General features: G+C 42.8%; 5 protein-coding genes across 5 annotated transcripts; 1 reads left to right on the top strand and 4 right to left on the bottom strand.

Annotated features, from left to right (window-relative positions):
- The first annotated feature begins 52 nt into the window (after window positions 1-52).
- On the top strand, window positions 53-2406 carry Bctim44. The gene is made up of 2 exons (XM_001556707.2): window positions 53-1090; window positions 1137-2406. The coding sequence occupies exons 1-2, from the start codon at window positions 138-140 to the stop codon at window positions 1807-1809; spliced, it is 1626 nt and encodes a 541-aa protein (XP_001556757.1). The 5' UTR covers window positions 53-137; the 3' UTR covers window positions 1810-2406.
- Window positions 2407-2530: 124 nt separating this feature from the next.
- BCIN_11g02570 (hypothetical protein) lies at window positions 2531-9193 on the bottom strand. Its single transcript, XM_024695903.1, has 13 exons — window positions 9065-9193; window positions 8739-8915; window positions 8612-8680; window positions 7764-8294; window positions 7548-7704; window positions 6858-7339; window positions 6766-6808; window positions 6520-6708; window positions 6109-6466; window positions 5696-6058; window positions 5309-5642; window positions 3886-5017; window positions 2531-3798 (listed from the first exon to the last, which is right to left on the bottom strand). The coding sequence occupies exons 1-13, from the start codon at window positions 9098-9100 to the stop codon at window positions 2681-2683; spliced, it is 4989 nt and encodes a 1662-aa protein (XP_024551705.1). The 5' UTR covers window positions 9101-9193; the 3' UTR covers window positions 2531-2680.
- A 3470-nt stretch (window positions 9194-12663) lies between these two features.
- On the bottom strand, window positions 12664-14874 carry BCIN_11g02560 (hypothetical protein; the record flags this gene model as incomplete). The annotated part of the gene is made up of 1 exon (XM_024695902.1): window positions 12664-14874. One exon carries the CDS (start codon window positions 14872-14874, stop codon window positions 12664-12666), a length of 2211 nt encoding a protein of 736 aa, XP_024551704.1.
- Window positions 14875-15110: 236 nt separating this feature from the next.
- Window positions 15111-15964, bottom strand: BCIN_11g02550 (hypothetical protein; the record flags this gene model as incomplete). Its single annotated transcript, XM_024695901.1, has 4 exons — window positions 15111-15160; window positions 15217-15375; window positions 15439-15489; window positions 15952-15964. The coding sequence occupies 4 exons, from the start codon at window positions 15962-15964 to the stop codon at window positions 15111-15113; spliced, it is 273 nt and encodes a 90-aa protein (XP_024551703.1).
- Window positions 15965-21609: 5645 nt separating this feature from the next.
- On the bottom strand, window positions 21610-22397 carry BCIN_11g02540 (hypothetical protein). Its single transcript, XM_001556699.2, has one exon. The coding sequence runs from the start codon at window positions 22233-22235 to the stop codon at window positions 21714-21716; it is 522 nt and encodes a 173-aa protein (XP_001556749.2). The 5' UTR covers window positions 22236-22397; the 3' UTR covers window positions 21610-21713.
- Window positions 22398-22549: the final 152 nt, after the last annotated feature.

The raw sequence follows: 22549 nt of genomic DNA, 5'->3' as shown, positions 1-22549 counted from the left end.
GAAATTTTGTCGATCGGAGAAAATGTTCAAAAATCGCCGCCTTTCAATGATAACCTTGCGAAACCAAATTTATTTCAACTCTCATCATATCTTTTGAAGTAGCTTTTTAATAATTTAAACCCTCGTTCTCAGTCAATATGAACGGGCTACGAACAGCGGCGACAAGGACGCCCACAAGTAAACAGATTTCTCTGTCTTCAATCGCGAGACCTTCATCCAATGGCTCCACCCTTCGTCGCCAGACAGTTCAACAAAATCGGAATTTACAATTTTCTACAGCGGGACATTCGAGGCCTGCGACTCTTTCATATCCTGCGCCTTTGCGATCACGATTCCTTCCAGAAGAAATTAGATCTGTAGCATGCCCAGCATCCTCGCGGCATTTTCATGAAAGCTGGAGATTGGGCAAAGAAAAGAAGGCAAAACCAGTAGATCCAGCGGACGCAGCTGCAAAGGAAGAAGCTACAGAAGAAGAGCCTAGCAAAAAGGATTCTGCTAAAGACTCAGAATCTACTTCTGGAGAGGGTAAGACTAAGGAAGAAGGAGAGGGCAGTGAAGGCAAAAAAGAAGAATCCAAAGAGGCACCTCCACCCCCACCACCCCACGGAGACAAAACTCCATGGCAAGTCTTCACCGAAACCCTGCAAACCGAATTCAAGGCATCAAAAGAATGGAATGAATCCACAAAGCAATTAGCAGAAGGTGCCCATCAATTTACAGAGAACGAAAACGTCAAGCGTGCTAGACAAGCTTTCGAAACTACTACTGGAGCAGTATCTTCGACGACAGGCAAAGTTTTAAAGACTACTGCAGGCGCAGTTGGTAAGGGAGCTGCTTGGACTTGGGAAACTCCAGTAGTGAAGGGAGTAAGAACTACTGTCAATGCCACAGCAAATGTGCTTGACAAGGCGACACAACCAATCCGACAAACGGAGGCATACAAGAATGTTAAGAATGTGATTGATGATGGAAGTAGTTCGAGGTATGGAGGATGGGTTGAGAAGGAGGAGAGACGTAAAGCAAGAGAATTGCGAGAATTGCAAGAGGGTACCACCGGCAAAACCAAGGAGGTCCCAATAGAAGATCCAAAGTAAGTCATATTCCACCACATTACCGTTCACGACTAACAATACCAGCGCCGGAACAAATGTTACCCTGCACAAAGACTCAGCATACAAAGAGGCTTGGAGAGATTTCCGGGACTCGAATCGTGTCATGCAATCTTTATTCTCCATGAAAACCGTCTACAACGAATCCGAGAATCCCTTGATCTCAACTGCCCGCAGCATATCTGATCGAGTTGCTGGGTTCTTCGCCGAAAATGAAACCGCCCAAGTAATTAAGAAATTCCGCGAAATGGACCCCTCATTCCAAATGGAACCTTTCCTCCGCGAAATGCGCGAGTACATTCTCCCAGAAGTCCTCGATGCCTACGTAAAAGGCGATACCGAAACCCTCAAGCTCTGGCTTTCCGCAGCCCAATTTTCCGTCTATGATGCTCTCTCAAAACAATACACAACTGCTGGTCTCAAATCTGATGGCCGCATTCTCGATATCCGACATGTTGAAGTCCTCTCAGCGAGAATGTTAGATAATGATATCCCAGTTTTCATCATTACATGCAGAACCCAAGAAGTTCACGTATATAGAAACGCAAAGACGAACCAATTAGCTGCTGGTATGGAAGATAAGGTACAACTGGTCACCTATGCCATTGGAGTTACAAGAGTGGCGGAAGATGTTAATAATCCAGAGACGAGAGGTTGGAGACTCATTGAGTTGCAGAAGAGTGGAAGGGATTACATATGAGAATCTCCTCTTTATCTCTCCACTTATTGTCTCGGCGTCAGGCTCATAGAAGCTTATATCCTCCCTCGTCTATTTCATCAACATATTGTAGCATAGCGCTCCCAGTCTTCCTCCATAAAAGCAAGTCATCACTTCATATCTCTACCCGGGTCCTTAATTCAACCCATCGATCATATAAATCCACAACTCCTCTTGTACATCATCTCCCGCTACATTACATTACATTACATCACAACACAAACCCCCAACCCACCCGCAGATCAAAAAGGAGTTCCAGGAAGCGAGGGACTCACATTTCACCAATAGACAAGTTTTTTTTTTCTTGTCAAAACTTGTGTATTAATGATTTCAAAAAAAAAACTTACCTATTTTGTTCGCCTCGTCTGAACTAAGCTTCAACGAAGCCTTTTACGCCACTCTTACGATTTTCATTGGAAAGTGAAGGGAAGGGAGAGAAAGAAACGAAGGAAGAGGGATGAAGGGAGATTGGTAGGAGAATATTCTAGAAGAAAAAATCTTCCGCGCACTGAGAGGAGGAAGGGAAGAAATTTGTTCATATATTGTACAATTAACGATCGAATCGAATGTATATTGGAATGAATGCATGGCAGATCAAAAACTAGAGATGCGTATGTATTTATCATACACTATTCGTCGTGCTTTTCTCCTCGTCAAGTCGATATGTGATACTAGTTCATCTATTATATACATTGCTATAGGTATAACTAACAACATATAAAGTAAAGCTACTTTAAAACATGCTCGAATACCAGTACCATTAAGGTAATCGATATAAGTAAAACAAGCGATTGCAAAACTCAACACCATCAACAATGACCTCGTTATCCTCATCCCACATAAAAACCTAGTCCTAAACATCATCAGCAAACCTTACACCTCCCTTTCCCTTTCCCTTTTCCTTCTCCTTTCCCCGTCCGTCTCCACTTGCATCTCCATTTCCATCTCCATCTCCGTTCTCACTTACCCTCTGCACTCCACCCCTTTCTTTCTCACTCAATTTCACACTTCCCTCCCTAACCCTTCCACCGCCCTCAATACTCCCCATTCCATCCATTCCTATCCTCAAATTTGCACCCGCACTTCCCATACCAGTTTCCATTACAGTTCCACTTCCGTCCATCCCCTCATGTACACTTCCTTCTCCCTTCCAAGAAGACTCCATAGCTCGACTCCTAATCCTCCACTGTCTCTTCTTTCCCCTCATCAATCCCCCTCCTATATACATTCTTCTGCCTCCACTCACGAAATTCTCTGCCTGTCCTTGTCCCTGTCCTTGCATACCCACATTCAAATGCATATTCCTCCCCAACGAAACCGGCGGTCCCCTCTCCCTCTCCCTCTCCGGCATAACTGGTACACCAAACCCTAAACCCCCTAATCCCGTTCCTATCAACCCCCCCACCATCGCCATCGGTGTCGGTATTCTTTCCCTCCTCTTCAAGCGCTCTCTCCCTCCCCTCTCCTCATAACCAAACCCCTCTCTCGCCGGCGCACTAGCTCTTCTTTTTTCTTGCGCGAAATTCTTCAAGATACCTTTTCTCTCTCCTGCCCTGGGGGTTTCAATTGCGACTCCATCTCCGCTTACCGACGGATATCTAGTTAAAGAATTGGTACCACTTTTACTTTCTACATCTCCTTCCCTCATAATCACAATTGTATCCTGCGAGCCAGTACCCACACCATCTGATTCACGACTAGCACTATTGCCTCTTGGTTCGCTTTTCGATTGTATTCTTCGGTCTTTCTGGGGATAATGAGCATCTGCTGCTAATTGTGCTGCGGTGGGAATCATTATATCATCTGTCGTCTCACTCTGAACAGAATTTGGGATATCTATCTCAGATTCTACAGTTCCGTCCGTAAAACCAAAAAATCCAGTTGTTTCCTCCAAGGTAATATCCTTATTATCAGTATTCATCTCACTTGTAGCAAAGTCTTTTGTAGCAGCAGTACTATAACCACCAATCTCTACTCCACACACCATTCAATTAGCTGGAGCTCAAGGCACGAAGATTGCAGAAGAACAGAGGTAGAAATATAAAAAGAAGAACATACCACCTTCACTGCCAGCAGCAATAACACTGCCAAAACCATGTTTTTTCAATTTCTTTTCCGCCTTTTTTCTGATACTATCTTCTTTCTTTCTTGAAGACTCTGCTTTGCGTTCTTCCTTATTTCTCTTTCTGTGTTCCTTAATTGCCTCTTTAGTTTGTACTTCAACCAGTGTTGCTGACTGGACGAGAGAGGCTTCGATAAGGGGAGCTGGTGATACGGTATTCACTGGCTCACTGACAGTTCGTGAAGAAGAACCTGATTTCCTTCTTTCTTTTGCTAGTTGTTTCTTCTGTGCTTTGAGAATGTCTTTGGGAGTGGAGAAATTAGGACCGATCCGGATGGGCGAGTCTTTTGAAGCGAGCAATGGAGTGAGCTCAGAGACTGCAGTGAAATTTGTATGGTTTTCCACAGCGGAGATTTTACGTTGCCTTTCTTCAACTGGTCCGTTGGTCATATGCTGTGGTAGTTGAATAGACATTGCACCTCTGGGTAATCCTTTGGGCAGTCCTTTAGGCAATCCTTTGTCCAATTTCTCTACCTTATCTTGCACATTTCCATCGATTTTACCATTATCCAACTTACTGTTGTCTGCCTTAAATACGGTATCTATCTTCTCATTCTTTAAATCAGCACTAATTCGAACTGATTTGGAGGAAAGCGCCGAATGAGTAGAAGAAGGAGTTCTACAAGGTTGTTCCTCTCCCCACGGATTCGGGTGATCAAGAACATTTTTGGCGTGAATCGGAACGGGCAAATTACCAGTACAAAAGAGAGATCTTGGTTGGCTCAAGATTGGTGGACGAGGTGGACTCTCAGCTGAATGTGCCTTACATGTCTGTTCAATTGATTGGGTCGTAAAAAATTTGCGTTGAGGACTGGAAGGACGAGAGGTTCTTGGGTGAGAACTGGTAGTAGTAGGACGAGCAGTGGCAGTTGCTGGCTGAGGGGTAGTAGCAGGCCGATGAGCAGGAGTTGGACGAGGAATTCCCCCAAGAGGCTGTTTTTTAGTTTGAACCTCCATGCCACCTGCGGGGAACTTGGGTTTACTGAGATTAGTAATCTTGAGTTTCGAAGAATCTGCCTTTGAGAGTAGGCTCGCATGATTAAGTTCGCCTGCTTTGCGTTTTGATTCCTGAGTATGTTAGATAAAGCCACTCCTAGATATTGCCTATTCGTTATGCATTACATAAATGTTATTGTTAGATATGTATAGATTTCACAAGGATTTGATTTCCATACCACCACACTGCGGTTGGTTTCAAGGCTCATCACAGTGATATGTAGTATAATTGGATATATATTAAATAAATGTTTTAGTGCAGATTCAAACGCCACCAAAGCAAACTTGCTATTTTCCCATAACCTCCCGTATGCGAGTTTATATATTCAAAACTTTTGAGGTTTAGCTTGATCCATCACTTACATCTTTTGATTTGACGCTGGAGCTTTTGTCGTTATCATCCCCCATTCCATCGTCCTGTGAGTGGTCATGATCTTTTGCTGCTGTCGCAAGATTGACCGTCTTGTCCTCGGTAGCGAGATCGTTAAGGAGAGCTGCATCCTTTTTTGCAGGGCTCTTTGATCTGGATTTGGACCTTGATTTCCTGTCAGAAGGTTTGACGAAGATTTGTTTCGCCCATAGGTCTGCGTATCGCCCCTTGGAGTGAAACAACTTATCGTGAGATCCTTGTTCGACTATCTGGCCATCCATGACAACAACAATATGATCAGCATTCATCACAGTTGACAATCGATGACTAATAACAGTTAGTACGAAGAAAATATGCTTTATGTATCGAACAAAACTCACGCAACAATAAACGTTGTTCGACCTTTGCACAATGCATTGAATCCTTCCTGAATTTTTTGTTCCGTCTCTGTGTCAACAGCGCTGGTAGCTTCATCGAGCAGAATGATTTTTGGCTGCTTTAGTATAGCACGAGCAATCGCAACACGTTGTTTCTCTCCGCCCGAAAGTTTTACGCCACGATCACCAACTTTAGAATTGTAACCATCTGCAAATTTCATAATCTTGTCATGAACGGCGGCAGCTTTACAGGCTTCGTATACTTCCTCGTCGGTTGCATCCAAACGAGCATATCGAATATTATTCATGACGGTATCATTGAAAAGAGTAGGGTCCTGTGGAACAACACCAACATGGCTGCGCAGACTATAATTCCATGTCAATGAGAGTACTGAGTATCTGAATCTTCGTCTTACCTGTGCATTTTGATGTCTCGAATGTCTTGACCATCAATCTTGATACTTCCTGATTTGACGTCATAGAAACGATCCATCAATTTTAACATTGTTGATTTACCTCCGCCAGTCTCACCGACAAATGCAATCGTCTTTCCACCTGGAGCAAAGAAACTAACATTCTTCAAGATAGGCTTTCGCTCATCATAGGAAAAACAGACATCGTTGAACTCAATTTCGCATTTGGTAATCTCTAGGTCTTTGGCATCAGGAGCTTCTTTGATTGAGGGCTCTGTTTTCAGTAGTTCAAGAAGGCGTTCGGCATCTATCAAGGAACTAGAGATAGTTCTATATGCCGAAGCAAGGAATGATAGTGGTTCTGGGCTAGGTTTAGTATCCATGCACATAATGAGGACCTCAACAAAGTCATACCTTGTATTTGACCCCAAAACATAAGCAAGGTAGTGAACTTTCCAACAGTCTGACCTTCATACACTACCGAATAGGCACCAAGACAGAGTACGCCTGTCAGCCCAAAGCACATAATCAAGCTTTTTGCCATGGAAGCAATGTACCAGAACCATTCATAGGCCCATTTAGAGTCAATATGTTCTTTGATGACTACAACAAGTTAGTCAATTAATCAATCCTGAAGGCTGTGTCAGGGGGTAATTTTACCTCCGGAGTAGCGTTCATTCTCGTAGGGTACCATGTTGAAAAGCTAGTATTTCATTAGCATTTGTGTAAAAGATTGCGACATAAATACTGACGTTGGCAGTCGTCCAGCCATCCAGTGACTCTTGCCCTGTTGTCCATTCCTTTCTGGCAAATGTTATGTAATCCCGGCGTTGATTTGTTCTCATGGAGATCAGTTTTACCGTAGCATACATATAAGATACAAATGTGACAACCAAGACAAGAAACATATAAGGTCCAAAGGCACCAAAGTAGATGAACGCGATGACCAAATCGATAATCATCGGGACTACCTGAAAACAGATCATCTCCATCAAATCTGCGACCGATCGACCTCCATGTACTACCTGAAACAGGTCCGAGGATGATTTGCTGTCATGAAAATCGGAAGACAAGTTCATGATATGGCTATGGGCGGCTAAACTGAGTGTTTTGTATGCGTACTGTTCCAAGGGATTCCAGAGCCATGTTCTTATTACTGTGAGACACGAACCGCCGTTTATGTACCTAAGAAGCGAGTATAGAAGGACAGGCGTCCAAATGTTATGGCTATGATCTATATAGGTAGGTTAGAGAAGGTCCTACGAACTCAGTTCCCAATAGTCCAGACTGCAGGTCGATAATGGCAGGTTGTTGATTTTAAGACAATTGCAATATTCAAATTTTTGAATGTATTGAGGTCCTTCAAATGATGGAAGATAAAATCTAGCCTGCTAGTCTGGACTATTGGAAGCTCCTTTGATAGCCACTGAAGCGTTACTTACCACCCCCAGTATAGTTGATTAGGCTTTGCACCATTATACCAAACTGTATTGGAACAAGAAGATTTAAAGCATTGCTTGCCAATAAAGTGATTGCAACAAGAACAGCCCTGAGCTGGAGCATTTTGTGATTCACTGGCCAAACAAAAGGAATAAACATCTTGAAATTGGTGATTAGTCTAAATGTTCGGAATCATGATTTGAATTTCGAGCACTCACAGAAAATCCCTTGAGGTAAGTCCACCAGTTTCCGTCTTCCTTAAGTCTTTTCGCAATAGCCTCTTTTGATTTGCGCTGATCTTTCAGATAAGAGTCTTCCGAAGCTATACTGGCCGTATCCGACTCGTCTCCTACATCTTCATGATCTTGGGTAGTAGACTCACCCGTTGTGCCATATCCATTCCCGTTTAGGGTGGAGCTTTCGGAGCTGGATGGATCCGAGGGCTTCTTTAATAGTGATTGTCGTTCTGCATCGATAGTTTCGGGTACTATGTCTGTGTTGCGAATATATAAGTAGATAACAGGTAAGGCGATGAGATTGAAGATTCTCATAGCTTGTATAGTAATGAGTATGTAATCGAAAGCCGAGTTGGGCGGCGGAGAAAACACATTTGGTAAAGTGATTAAGCAGATTTCCACGCAAAGACCTATGACCCAAGTTCCATAGTATGGATACCATGTAGGAAATTTCGTGTCTCCGAGGGCAATTATCTCAACCAGAAAGACCAGAGTTGATGAGATGAGGTAAACCTAGAAGGTTAGTCAAAGTAAAAAAGACATAATCGAGACGATAACATAGAAAATCAGAAGAAAGTCCAACCACACGATGCCTGAAGTGAGTCGCACGCTGAAGCCAAATGTCTCCCAAATGCCTATATACTCTAGAGCACCTTTTTATCTCCAGTGCGAATTAACAATTAAATTATCATTCAGACTGAGATTTTCACAAAAGTTCATTCCTGACAATCAATAACTTCTTCCTCAATATGTCAATCTGAACAGCGCAAATCATTTGGACCATCGCGTCGTGGCTTAATCCTCCCTGGAGCGAGAAAAATTCCACTTACAACTCGGTCTTGTCCTGGATTCCAGTTTTCCACCGACGACTTGATAATGGCGACAATTATTTCGACAGCCTATCATCAAAGATATATTAGAGGAACAAAATTACGCACTGGGGTGTAAATGACGTACATATGTTCCGGTAAGACCTCCAATGAAGCACAATATCAGCCCACGACGAACATACTGATCCTGGACTTGAGATTTCTCTGCTTGCATGTAACACACAGTGATACCAAGGGCGATGAAGAAATAGAAAAAGACGAGAGTCGGGTACGTATATCGTAGGATCTTCAGAGCAAACCAGAGCTATTGAACGATTAGCAGAGTATCATTGTGTTGTTCGAGGTATATCTGCCGCTGGTTCTGAAGAGCCTCATTACTCCAAGAACGGTTGAACATTTGGAAGTAACCAGCTTTCTTCAATGTCGCGGAATGTCATCGACTATCGGACTTACATTTGGTGAAGCCACAGGAGTGGACGATGTCTCCATGATGCTTGATGGATCCAGATGCACCAAGTAACGTGAAGTGCGAACCGAAATCTATCGAGACAATGACAAATCAGTTGCTGCATGTGTGGTTTCGCATGCTGTGTGAGCAGAAAATGTACCAGTTGCGACTTTATGCAATGAAAGATTCAGGAGGAACGGGGCATATTTAAAAGCGTTGAATGGAATCTGTTTGTGGGAGGAACGATGTGGTTCTCCTAGATATATACGATGAAATGGAGCGCGCGCGAGGCTTTCTTTATGAACATTTTCAAGAACCAACCCAGGAAGGAATTAACCTTTCCTCGATCCCACAACCATGCTTGAATCATTGTAAACGTAAATATTGGAAGAAGCAAAGATGCGTCGATTATCAAACATTAAGTAATTTCATTGAACGCTGTGGGAGATGGGAGTGTCTTGTGGTGTCTTATGTTATTGTATGATGTATGATGTATGTAGGTAGGTAGTTGACCACCATTTTTTTTCAATATAGTTAACCTCGACATCCGTTGACCAAATCCCCTGTCATCGCCGTGTGTGTATAAATAATTGTCTTACGACTCCAGATGGTGACTCGGCACCATAACGTTTGGTACGGAGTGTGAGTAAAAGACTTCTTACTCACTTGCTGCTTGTAATCCACTCATCCATGGAGGCTTGGGATTTGAAATGCCAATCGCAGAGGAAGTTTCGAGTCAAGTGTTGGGAAAGGAGGCGAATGGACAAATATAAACATTTCTTACTCACCGGTATTAGTAAGCGTCAATTGGTGCCCTGCTCCGTCGTGGGTAGTTACAGCTAACACTCCAATGGTTCCTGTCAGCCGGATTAGATCAAGAGGCGATCGCTCGGGAGTGCAAATTGCATGGCTTCGTTGGGGCTCGTGTATGATCCGTAGGGGGTTATCTGTTGATACTCGGCCACCAAGCCATCCCACGCGATGCGGCGAGCTGTATGGGGGTGCAATTGATTCGCAGTACGTACTATGTGTGTATTTGGCAGCTGCGTCTTGGTCGCCACCCACGGTGTAGAATGCAATTGGAGAAAGAATGCAGACCAGATGCGAGGTTGCGGTGCGTGTTAAGTATTGATTCACGAGGAAACGCACGTTCGAAGAAAGATTTCCACTCAACGATAAGGGCGAAACCAATCTACTTCGGGTCTGGGATATTGAACTGGTCGGATCCTAGACCGTTCCCTTGGAAGGATGTTCTCCACGCCACGCCTATGTACTCCGGATGTGGCATTTCACGGGGTCTTATGGAAGCGGCAACAGCGGTAACGGAATATGATTGTGCTGGAAATTATGCTCCCTCCATTCGCCGCCTGCTCGCCGACAAGATGTGCTTCGTACATGATGAATGGACACTTCTCTTTCCTTGTTGTGCCTAGCGCTGAACATGAGTAAAGCATCTGAGCAAATCGAACGTGCATATCGGACACTATACAATACAACTTATACAAGCCCCCGCCGTGGATTGTGCGTCAATTCTCATACCGTTGGCCATTGTGCCTGTTGATAGGATGGATCGGAGGTGCCAATACAATGATTTGCTCAAAGCCAGTCTCAAGTCACGAATATGGACGGCGATGGCTCGGATGGGGCATGCATGAAGGTTATGTGATGGGTGGATATAGGTATGGGGGATGCATACTGGGTAAGATGCTCATCTACTCGGATTGGCGAAGCAGTCCTTCGAGAGCATGTAGGGGGATGGGTAGTTATCATTGAGGTTTGGATTCCAGGAGAAAGGTCTGTATTCGACCATCGACGGTACTCAACGCTTTGAGCGTGCTGATATAACCGAGTGCACAATCGTATATTGACTCCTTTCTCGTTCCCATCTCCACTTCCGCTTCCATTTTCCACTCTCATCTACAATTGTCTTGAGATGATTTCCAAATTTCCAAGGGTTTGGAGTTAGTGGACGGTACTTCCATACATACAGCATGTATGTAACCTTATCTATCCTTGCATTTCAGCGGCGTGCCCACAATTAACCAATAGCCGACACGTTTACCGTTGCGTTCAACCACCGTCTTTTATTCATCACATCATCAATCACTTCATTTCTCTCCACACGAGCGGCGAGCGTCAAGCTTCAATTCATCCACCACTCCAACTTGCATTCGTGGCTTTCGTCCAACAAGGGACCGGACTAATATCCCATACCAATCCAATCAATTGATCCCTTTCGCAGACGCACATTCGATAGATAGCTATGATCAATCGATTGGAGCATGCGAATCACCACTCAACCCGTTGAGTATACATTTGCAGTGTACGAACACTTTCGACTCTCCGATGACGACCATGCGATGGTCATTATGCACAAAAGAACCCAAGAATAAGGAAAGAGGGGCGAAAGGTCCAACGTCGTCATAAATGCCTAGAGTCTTCACACCACTTCACGCAGGCAGCTGCTGCCGTCGAACATTTGGATCACACTAGAATTCATTAGGGACGAGTAATATCTCCCAATGATCGGTACTAAAATATACAACCTTGCATACAACCTGCGGAGGCACACAATCGAACGACTCGTTAGTGTTGTGGTTGCACATGCTGCTCCTCTCATGAATAATGCCATATCCTCTGCCTTTGCAGGTCTCTTATCTTGACGTACTCCAGCAAGCCCTCCCGCCGCCTCGATCAATTCTGGCACAACTCAAAGTCCAATATGGGTTAAATTATGTTGCTATATTAGTGGTACGCATCCTCGGCAGTACACGAGATGGACTCGATTCGGTCTTGCAATATGCGAAGTGACAATACTTACAATTTCGTACATTTTCGTCTTCGGTGAATGGTGTATTTCTTACAAGGGCCAGCTTATTGACCCAGCCAGCAGATTAAAATCCAGGCCATTGGGATAGCCACCAAGGCCGGCTTCGTGGATACGACCCGCTTGTTGCCAATTTGATTTCTTGTATTCAGATCATAATCTGTGGCCAGGCAAATTGATATCCTACAGATATTGCCATATAACCTCAGCTGATTGCACGGTATCCTGACATATGTAATATATTTCGTCGCTGCATGTCATCGAAACGATCTAAGATCTGCACCAAATATCAATGATTTGCGGTACAAAATAGATATCCCACACCTCATCCGGCAGTTTATACGATTGGCCCAGTCCTCGGCAATTAACAGATTGTTCTCGAGCAGACTTTCCCCAATAATTGCCTTCGCGTCAATACAAAGCAGTTAGGTATCTGCGGGGAATATGGCGTTTTATCCCAGCAGTATCTGCATCTTTGTTCATAAATTGCACTTGATCACATGAATATTTGCAAGCATTTAATTAAAAAAAAAAAAAACGCTGAATTGAATGGTGGATCAACGGTTACATCTCAGCCATTGGTCGATTGGTGTTTCCGAAGACTAAACTATAGTATCTTGCCCGATGATAGATCCCGAAATCGCTTTCTGCTAGAAAAATCCGAATGAAGTCTCTTCGAGCCATACTATTACCAGAAATCAATATGAACATCCCAACCATTCATCTAAGTTGACCGGTACATATCCAGTCTACAAATTTACCACGCTGTTCCATTAATCAGATTCCTCCGGTGCTTCCATTGCCTCCATTGCCACCAAACTCAAAATTGTATCCAAAGGGATACTTGGTCCCTTCCTGGGTGAAGTTCCATTCAGAATTCTGTGAAAGATTACCAAGACCCTGAGCAGACGAGGTATTTTGATTGGCTCCGAGTTCTGCGGCATATGATCGAGAATTGGGAACAATCAATTGATTGTTGTGACTGCGCAATTGTCCCTGGGGGTTGGTCATATTCAAGTTGAACAGCTGGTCTGTGATCTGACTCAAATTTGCAGGCGAGGATGGTCGGCTGCGAGAGATGGTGTTAGGAGGGGCATTAAAACCAATACTTGTGCTTGGCATTGCAAACGAGCTAGTACTACCACCATACCGAAGGGTAGGTGTGCTAGGTCTACTTCCAGCGTTCAATGCTTGAAACGACGTCATCTGACTGGGTGTGAAAGGTCTTGCCCGACCACCGGATGGGAATGTAGATTTGCTCTGGGTGGCATGTGGTGATGCAAATATAGCAGAAGAATCTGTACCAGACATTGTACTTGGAGAAGTACCAGCCATATTACCAGCCATTGTATTTTGCTGTGTTGGGCGATTGTAGTATGCGGCGACATAAGATGGTGGTCCTTGCCTAGTCTCAGAAATGGCTGCTTGGGTTTGATATCTTGTGGGAATGCTGGCCATGCTGGTCATACCCGATGCAACTTCTCTGTCCCTCGTAAGCTGATCCTTGGAGCCATTGGGATTCCAGTTTGGATTGGCAGTTGGAATAAAAAGATCATCATCTTCCTGATCAAAACCTCTGGCTTTATTAAACTCCTTTCTTGTCTGGTTTGCGATATCATCGAGAATTGCCTGTTCTTGAGCACTCAGTTTTGGCATAACTGGCTTCTCATTTTTCGCAATTGCTTTCATCGCAGAAGAAATTGAAGATTTCATGTCAATTGGCTCTCCTGGAAGAAAATCGCAGTGGTCAATATCTGATGACACGGGGTAGGGGATATGGCCTAGAGGGAACTGTTTGTGTGTTTCCGGATCACCGCCAATTCGTTGCCAGTATGTCCAAGAAGTTGGCTTCGCTTGGTATCCACCGGGATTGTGATTGATAGCGGGAGTCAAGCTATCCCAGTCAGGAATAGGAGCTTTCTTCCACTCTGTTGCAGTGGTATCAACGGTGACCTTCCTACTCGCATCTATGTATTCGCTTTCATGCAATAGGCCGCTGTTGTTAGAACTTTGTATCTCGACTGCCTTGCCCTTGCCCTTGTAATCTGTTGTAGGTAATAGAGTATTCGAAGCGTCGACAATTTCATCAAAAGTTGCACCAAACTTGAACGCAGATGCGATAGGGTTCAATCCACTCGATACCCCATTTGTAGATGTTGCCTTTTCGAAGATACCGCCGCCTGGTGGCTTACCACCTGAGAAACGTCTGACTCTTTGGTGTCTGGAGCCGTCAGCATCAAAGATATGGCCGATGTCTTTAATATCGTAGGTGTCTCCGCACTTGACAGTATGAAGTCTCAAAACAGGAATGTTTCCTGCAACGCCAAGCTGTATAGCGGTGCGATACAGGTCCCAATAGTCGTTCATTGGACCACCACTGGTGCAATTCCAGGTTACCCATTGTGCAGATGGATTTGGCATATTGAGCGAAGTGTGAGAGGTTGCATCGGTCACAACGCCTTCAATAGCTGGTAGAAACCCGTCCATATCACGCTTACCACAACGAACGTCGATACGCCTAATCAAATACTTGCCCTTGCCTCTGTGGATAGAATTAGGGTCAAGCTCGCGGTGGTCGATAAGCTTCTGCAATCCATAGATTAAATCCTTCAGATCTAGATTGAGAGTTAACAAGATCGTGTGGTGACTTGTTTCGCCGCTGATTTCATCATATGCGATCACGTTAATCTCGCGCTCTGAAAGCCCACATCCATCTCGAATATTTTCTTCACAATATGCCTTCAATTCTCGGCATGCTTCTTCGTAGGTGAGCGGAACGGTGGTGGACATGGCGTGCTTAGTCTGCCTCGATTGCTGAGATTGCTGAGAGGCCTCTGAGGGTGCGCGGTAGGGATTAAGGTCTGCGCCATTGTCTGTATTGTCTTGAGAAATTGGAACTTCGGCCGAAGGACCAAAACCGTCACTGGCGGTTTGTCGGAGCATTTGGTTCAGAAATGGAGGAGTTTCCTCTTCTTCGTAATTATTCATATTAGCTGATGGAAAGCAAGATCGCTTTTAAACAATCAAAAAATGTGGGTAGAGAAAATTTCAATCAGATCAGGGAAAGAGGTTGTTTAAAAGAAGAGGCTGCGAAGCAGAGGATGATTATAGGTAAACATGCACGCACTAGCGTGTTTTGTTGTCATGGGAGAAAGTGAATGTTTATTCTGCCAAGTGGTGTGCGTTGAGCCGTGTCAAAAGTGAAGTTGCGACGATAGTGAAGTTTAAAATTTCTTACCACCAGTTTCGATTACTGTAGGAGTTGGCGGAGCAACTATTGTTCTTGTCAGTACAAACAATCAAAAGCTCAACGAGAGGTAGGACACGTACATGATGAGCAAGCTGGATAAAAGGGCTGGTCTGTAGAAAGAACAGTGTCAGCAAGATGACCATTATGATGACGGTGACGATGATGATGAATAGAGATGCACTTGCCATCGTTGTTGATCGAGTCGACAGAGCGCATGGATCCATTAAAGCAAGATTTGGCTGATTGTCTGGAGTTAGAACATGTAGCGGTAGTGAGGTTATGATTCAGGTGAGACTTCTTACCGGAGGCGTAGCTTTCGTTGCTGCTTGATTTGCTGGTGGCGCTCTCCTCGTCTGTTTATAGAATGGAGAATTAGTATATGGCTTTGAGGTGAAAGGTACCATCCCGGAAATCTGGGCATTTCAATATCGGGCTTGAATGCAGACACTGAAACATCAGTCTCAGGATGCTCGATTCCAGCATATGATACTTTTTTGCTGGGAATAAGCATGGAAGAGCAGGCAGGTAAGCCTCAAAAGATCTTGGTCGTCGATCAATTGTTCAAATCCCGAGGATAGATGAATCGATGATCAAGAACCTCTTCACTTGATGAAGTTCGCCCAACCAACAACCTATCTATGTGTAGGAACAATGGCTCGAGGATGGAAGGCAAGTGCGGCTATCAGATAGGTTAAAGTTGGGGCATCTATCAAAGCAATTGTTGTTTTGGATCTGAACAATCGCATGATGATAAAGAACCTTTTGAACTAGTAGAATAGAAAGAGAAAAATAAATGGAGTAGGATATTTACATACCGGAAGAGCCCATATTGTTGAAAGGGTTGTGGATGATGTAGTGGAAAAAGTTGTAGAAGAAAAGAAAAAAGAAAACAGAAGAAGTGAAGAAGAAAAAGCGAAGAAGAAAAAGTTCAAGAAGTAGATAATAGAGGAGAAGATTCCGGACCCTTTTTTTATCGCTTAGCTCGAATTGTCTGCCTGAATTTTTTGGATGTCTTTGTTGTTTCGCTTTCAAGGAGGTTTGAGTTAAGGTATTGGGATGGGAGATGCCTGGTTAGAAGTTGGTACTTGTTTGGAAATCTGTTTGTGTTGTTTTATGGCCTTGGATGGATAATAAATTGGTTGTGGTTTGGATTTGGATTGTGGTTTTTGGTGTTTTTGTTGGGACTTGGGAGGATGTTGAGGGTTACGAGGTTCATTCATGGCTGGGAGGGAAGAGGGAGAGGGTGGTAGAAATTTCTGGATTTTATGGATGGGTGGATTTACTGGGTGTTCTTCTGTGGGAGAGATGGAGATGGAGATGGAGATGTTTATTCTTTGTTTCTTGAGGTTATTGATGGAAATCTTTTACTCTTATAACTTTTGAACTTCTTGGTTTATTTTCAGTCTGGAATTGTTATGTAAGTGCTCTCTCCTCTGTCTCATTTCTATATATCATAGCTTTGCTTCGGTAGTTTGCTACTGGGTTTCTTGCGTCAGATCATCTTTGTTCATTGTCTGAGGTGAGAGATCGTTTTTGTTTTACCCATCGACCTACCTACCTAGATCATCAAAATTGATGAATATTTGTTGTTGAATCTGCAACAAATCTACTTATGGGTATAAACTAACTTTGTCACATAAAACTCAAGAGTGTTTAATTCTGTATCAGGGTTTGGGTTGTTACTCTCCTTCTCTTTTTGTTCGTCTCTTTGCCTTCTTGGGCTTGGATGTATGCATTGGATCTGCAATTCTTGAAGTCTTGCTGTGGTGTATCTTGGACTGACTTGGTGGATTACTGGTTACTATCTGTTATTGTTTGTGGAAGGGAAGTGAGGTTTGGTGTGCGTTGGAACATTTACCATCGCGACATCAGTACTTTCTTATCGCCATTCTTCCTCGTCACCTTCATCGGGATCTTGGCTACGGCTCTTTGTCTTGGTGACTTGATGACCGTCAAGCATTTGCAAAGTTTTGGTAGCGAGACGGATATATCGATAGCTTGATAGCGCATCATGCTCGATAGGTAGGAAATGCGACGGGAAAACCTGTTAGTCTAATTCAGTTTGTGATACTGCCAAAGTCCAGTTGTCGACAAGAAATTCTGCGAAACTGAAGGTCGGGGAAACGAGATATACACGCATCATTCTACTCGCATGTCGCCACTTCTTTTACACTGTTTGGCAAATGAACTGGGGTGCTCAATCTTTGGTCTGCTGGTGGATCTGTTCACAGTAGTCCTTGAAGTCTTGAAAAGGCTCAAAGATCGATCAGAGTGGTATAAGTTGTCTAACGGAAGATTTTCAGTAGACATATACTTCAGCGGGATAAATAACATCGGCATGACAACATTAATGTCGGATTTCTAGCTCACGAGATTGAGATTACAAAGAGACTGCTAGCAATTTGAGGCTTGTCATTATATCTAGGCATGGTTCTCTAGACATTTTGTGGCTATGGCAATGAGATAAATCTCGGTTCTTTTTGGAATTTTGCATCTACTGCACCAGGAGAGCTCTTGAAGGACGAAAAATATGCCAGTTCGCAGAGGCAAAAGCTATGTTGAGAGCTTATCTGATGGAGGCTCAGATTACCGACAGTATTCTTGGGATATATCGGAGAGTTTCGTCTCATGGTACTTTCTGCTTTTGAAAAAGACCGGCTGCCGCGCCATCAAAGCATTGAGACTAGCCATGCTCAAATTACTTTCATGCAGTATGATTTGGAGGCGGAAAATGTGCGGATCAGATGGTTGAGTACTACAGTTTGGGATTCCATTAGCATACATCAATTGATGAATCCCGCTCAAGCGTTCAACGAGATAAAGAGATCGTAATGTTGAATTAAGAGGTAGGAAAGTTGCAACTCCGTGTACTAGTAGACCCTCGGTTACGTACCCCGCCAAGTCTTACAATTTTTACAGCACTGATGAGTCTAGCTCAAGTAATAATGGGTATAAATAAATCTGTATTTTGACTATATGAAGAGGAACCGTTCTCTTGCATATTCATTTTCCTCGTTCTTCGTTAGCAGAACCAGAACAGCAAGTTCAACCTCAATCTCAACAATCTACCTCAAGTATTTTTTGAGATATACACAAGAACTCGAGGTTTCATGTAAGACAAACAAGGGCAGTCATGTTTTAGAATTGAATTTGAGGCTATATCAATCCATGAAATTAAAGAGGGGAAGAAGAGCACTTATGAAAGAGCGGAGAGCATTAGCTTTGTTTATCGATGCAACAGTATCAGTGAAACAGGAAAAGCAACAAATCCGGATTTAGAGACACCCGAACAATCGAAAGAATATTTGACTTTTATTAAATTCGAAGAAGTTGTAATGAACGAGAACGAGCGAGAAGCCAGGCCATCACACAAGAGAAGTTTATCGCAAGAATATTTGTCAAGAAAGCACTTCATTGAACTCGCAGTTGATGAAATTGAACATTCTCAAAAATAGTTGTTGTCTTTGAAAGAAAACGAACGCAGATAGGAATTATATCCATCTTTACGTCTATTGAGCTAAATGAATGCATATACATCGGGCAATATAATCGAGGATATGAACAAGGAATTGGAATACATCAGAATCAATCAGACGATTAAAACGTCTTGGTGTGAACACAGCCCAGAACTAAAGACACATCTATATTGCGACAATATGTGTGGGGAGCGGATCAAGAAGAGTGGTGTTTTCTACAACGGAACGCATAATAGAGAGCCGTAAAGCTGCAATCACACGAAAACTTGATCAAACAACAATGAAGTAGGGAGAGAAGGTAGACGGTGAACTCCAATTTTTGTCTTTGCCTAAGATTGCATGGATGCAGCTTTGCCCTGTCGCTATCTTGAGGATTTAGTTGCAAAAAGGAGAATTGAAAAACAATTGTTAGAACAACAATTAGAGAAGAGAGCGGAAAGTAAGGGGTACGTGCTGTGTACAGATGCATCCTATCCACAACTGGAAGGGAGAAAAGAGTGTGCAGTTCACGGATAATATCACGTGTATACTTAATGGTTTCTGGGAAAGTAATAATGTCGAAGGAATTATAAGGCGCAAGACCCAAATAGTGATGTGAGAGTGTGTGGTGCTAGATCCAAGCTTCCGGAAATGATGAAATAATATTCAATCTTGAAGGATGTAGTTCGCGATTGTCTTTCTCTTCGCAAGCTTTGAGAGATCTTAAGGCTAGGACTAGATGAATACCTCACGATGTATGGCATCTATCAAGGTTGTGGGTATATTATGGTAGGACTACGCAAATGCAATAGTCAAAAAAATAACATTAATAAAATTTGTTCAATAATACTTCGTATGCTATGCAACAATAAGGCGAGAAAGCGCAATTCTTAATATACACTACGTCCCCTCGTATATATCTCTTTTGACCGCAAAGACGCTTAAATCGACTATAAGAACTGTTTAAAACGCTTATCGAAGCGGTTTTATACGCTTTTAAAAATCGCTTAAAACACAAATTCAAATACGTTTAAAACATAGCTCAGATAGTGTTTTAAATATATTTTGAAGATGTGTAAAACACAATTGAAGATTGTTTAAATCACACAATGAAGGTGTTTAAAACGTGAATATTGAAGTTTGTTTAAAATATCTACAATATCCACTTCAAGCAACGTCGACGACTTGAAGCTCGACTACACGACATTCTTCTGCTGCAAAAACATATGAAATCTACAAATTTCTCGTACAATTACTTCAATGTCCTTCTACTTGTTCGACTTGCCACATCAGCTCGTCACTGCGCGAATCTAATTTTCGACGATAACACTCACGTATCTCTCCCAAACTTTATTTCTATTCACTCGAGCTTAGTGCCAAGGGATGTCAGTTTCGTTTCTTCAGCCTCCAAATGCGGCTCTCTCTTCTGCACTCTCCTCACATGTGCATTCAAATTCGTTCAGTCTATTACCTATCAAATTTAAAAATTACTATGCAACAACTAATCGCGAAATTAGTAGCAGTCTACCTTCACACCTCAATGCAAATCAGCTACTCCTGCAATATCATGGGCTCACATTCAAATGTTACATTATAAGGTTAGGAGATAAAGCAGCAGCATACTTTTGTTTCAAAATCCAATGCATGAGGATGTTAGACGATCCTTAAATTATCTCAAACAAGCATCGTAGCTACAAAGTATCAAGACACAGAAAGCACACACATCAACGACATTCTATCCTTGGGTTAAGCCCAACCCATCTTCATCCTCTTTCCGCCCCCGAAGAATTGTATGTGACCGAGATTATTAGCGAATTGAAAACCCGAAGCATCGCAATCATAAATATCATTCTGTACTGTTCATAGATGGTTATGAATTGATCCCCTGATTCTTTATCAGACCAACGTCCTGAATTCCTTTTTCTAAATCTATTCATTTTTTTTTTTAATTTACTGCTATACAAAACCGAGAAGCTCCACCACCTTCAATGAAATTGAGATCTCATCTTGGACCCAAGTTTCAAAAAGTAAAAAACATTTCATCGTCCTGGTACTCCATTTAGACATGTGAGCCGTAAATTGAACGTCCATGATTTGATTATATTTATTTGATCCACCATCAAGACCCGAATTGATCGCATCACGCATCTTTGTGATACGATTCTGAATAGCCTTCTTGTCTCCTAAATGGAAGTGCCAGGCTGGGAGGAGTCAATCTCTAAAATGACTTTTTTTAGAGATGGAAGCAAGTTGCTGAATTTTGGTAACGCTGTCATCATCTTCCCTGTTTTTCCAGGGGCCAGATGGTCTGAAATTGATTCTTATGATGCTGCCTTTGCAATCAAAACGCGCTTCCGGAGCGGAGGTTGGACTAGATGCTATTGAAAACTCTGCCGGCTGAGTTTTAGCCATTATATAACAACACGAGGGATCATATGGAGAGAACTTGCGTTATGTGTATGCGAAAGATGCAGATTAAAAGTTGAAAGAGGGGGGACTGATTTGTCATGATATATTCGTGAATGGATTGCTTGCTATAGTTTTCTGTATGGATCATGACTGTTGGAGTTGTAGGTATTTGTAAAGTAAATAAAAAAACAATGATGGCCTTCCATATCGTAAAGAAAAACATCAAGTGTCAAATTTATAGAGGCAATCTGTTTGCCAATGAGAAATCCAAACCATCACAGGAGTGCTTTCAATCCATTCAAGACATCTATGAACAAGGGTGGAAACAGTTTTAGATTCACAAAATGGTGTCCTTCCCGAAAAATTTATAACATAAGTATCAATTTTGATTGCGTATCGCAATCTTCTGTCGAATTTTATGTATCATTATGATAGTTTCAAAATCAGCTAATGCAACAACATCAAGGTTGGGCGAGAGGAAGTTGAACCAACATAGGTAATTTCACTTTGAGATCTAATAGCCAAGAGATTATAGAATCATTTCTGAATTGTCTAACATTTTTTCCCACAGTTGCAAAGGCATAAAAATTACACCTATAAATCAATATTTATATCTCCAACTAAATTTGATCTACGTTGACCATTCTCACCCTCGAGATGAGATCGGTTGTGAGGCACTAAAATCCTTCGATCCCTATCATCCACAGTTTCTCCTATCCAGCACGAGAAACATCTGCAAACTTCCCAATATACTTCTTGAACTGCTTAGCCAATCTCACACCCAGTTTAGTATTGAACTTATCCAAATACTCCCCCCCATTCACGCTAATCTTCAAAGTATAATCCATACACAAATCCTCCAAAGGAACCAGGCAGTTGAGCTGCTCAACCTTGTAATCACGCGAGTGAACCAAAGCTTGCGTTACTTCGACAGCATTTGTTGGGGTTTGAAGGTCAGCCAGATTTATAGCTGCAACGATCGACTCGATGCGCTCTTTAATGTGCGACAATCTCAATGGGTCGGTGGTGGTGGCGGGAAACTCAATGATGAGGATCATTTTCTTGATTTTCATGGAATGTTGGGATATCTGCTTGATGATGGGATCTTGAGGGCCATGTATCCAGTCGCGATCCGTGTTGAAGATGACGGTGACGGTTTTGGTCTCTTCAACATATTTTGCTTCGGGACAGAAGTCTATGGCCGCAGACTGTGTGTTTGCCTGTTGATTAGACATTGTCGGCGGGATAGATCAGTCAAAAAATGGGACCTTTTGATTTTATATTTGGTGAGGATATGCGGATGACGAGTTGCCACGAATTAAGCTCTCGTTGTATATTCGTGAATGATCTAGAACTGTTGATATCCACTTGCTCAATAAGTGTGAGGTACTTTTGTCGATCTATTGTGGTTGGAATCTTTCCTGGTCATTGAAACTACGGGAAGCTAGTGCTTTACAAAAAAGCGCTAGCTCTTCGCTAGTTGATAAAACACCCTCTTATGATCACACGGCCGATTTTCCGACAAGATCATTGCTTTTCGGCATGTTGA

Source organism: Botrytis cinerea, chromosome 11 (genome assembly GCF_000143535.2).
Source record: "Botrytis cinerea B05.10 chromosome 11, complete sequence".
In the NCBI taxonomy this organism is placed as follows: Eukaryota; Fungi; Ascomycota; class Leotiomycetes; order Helotiales; family Sclerotiniaceae; genus Botrytis; species Botrytis cinerea.
This window is presented reverse-complemented; position numbering and strand designations above follow the sequence as displayed.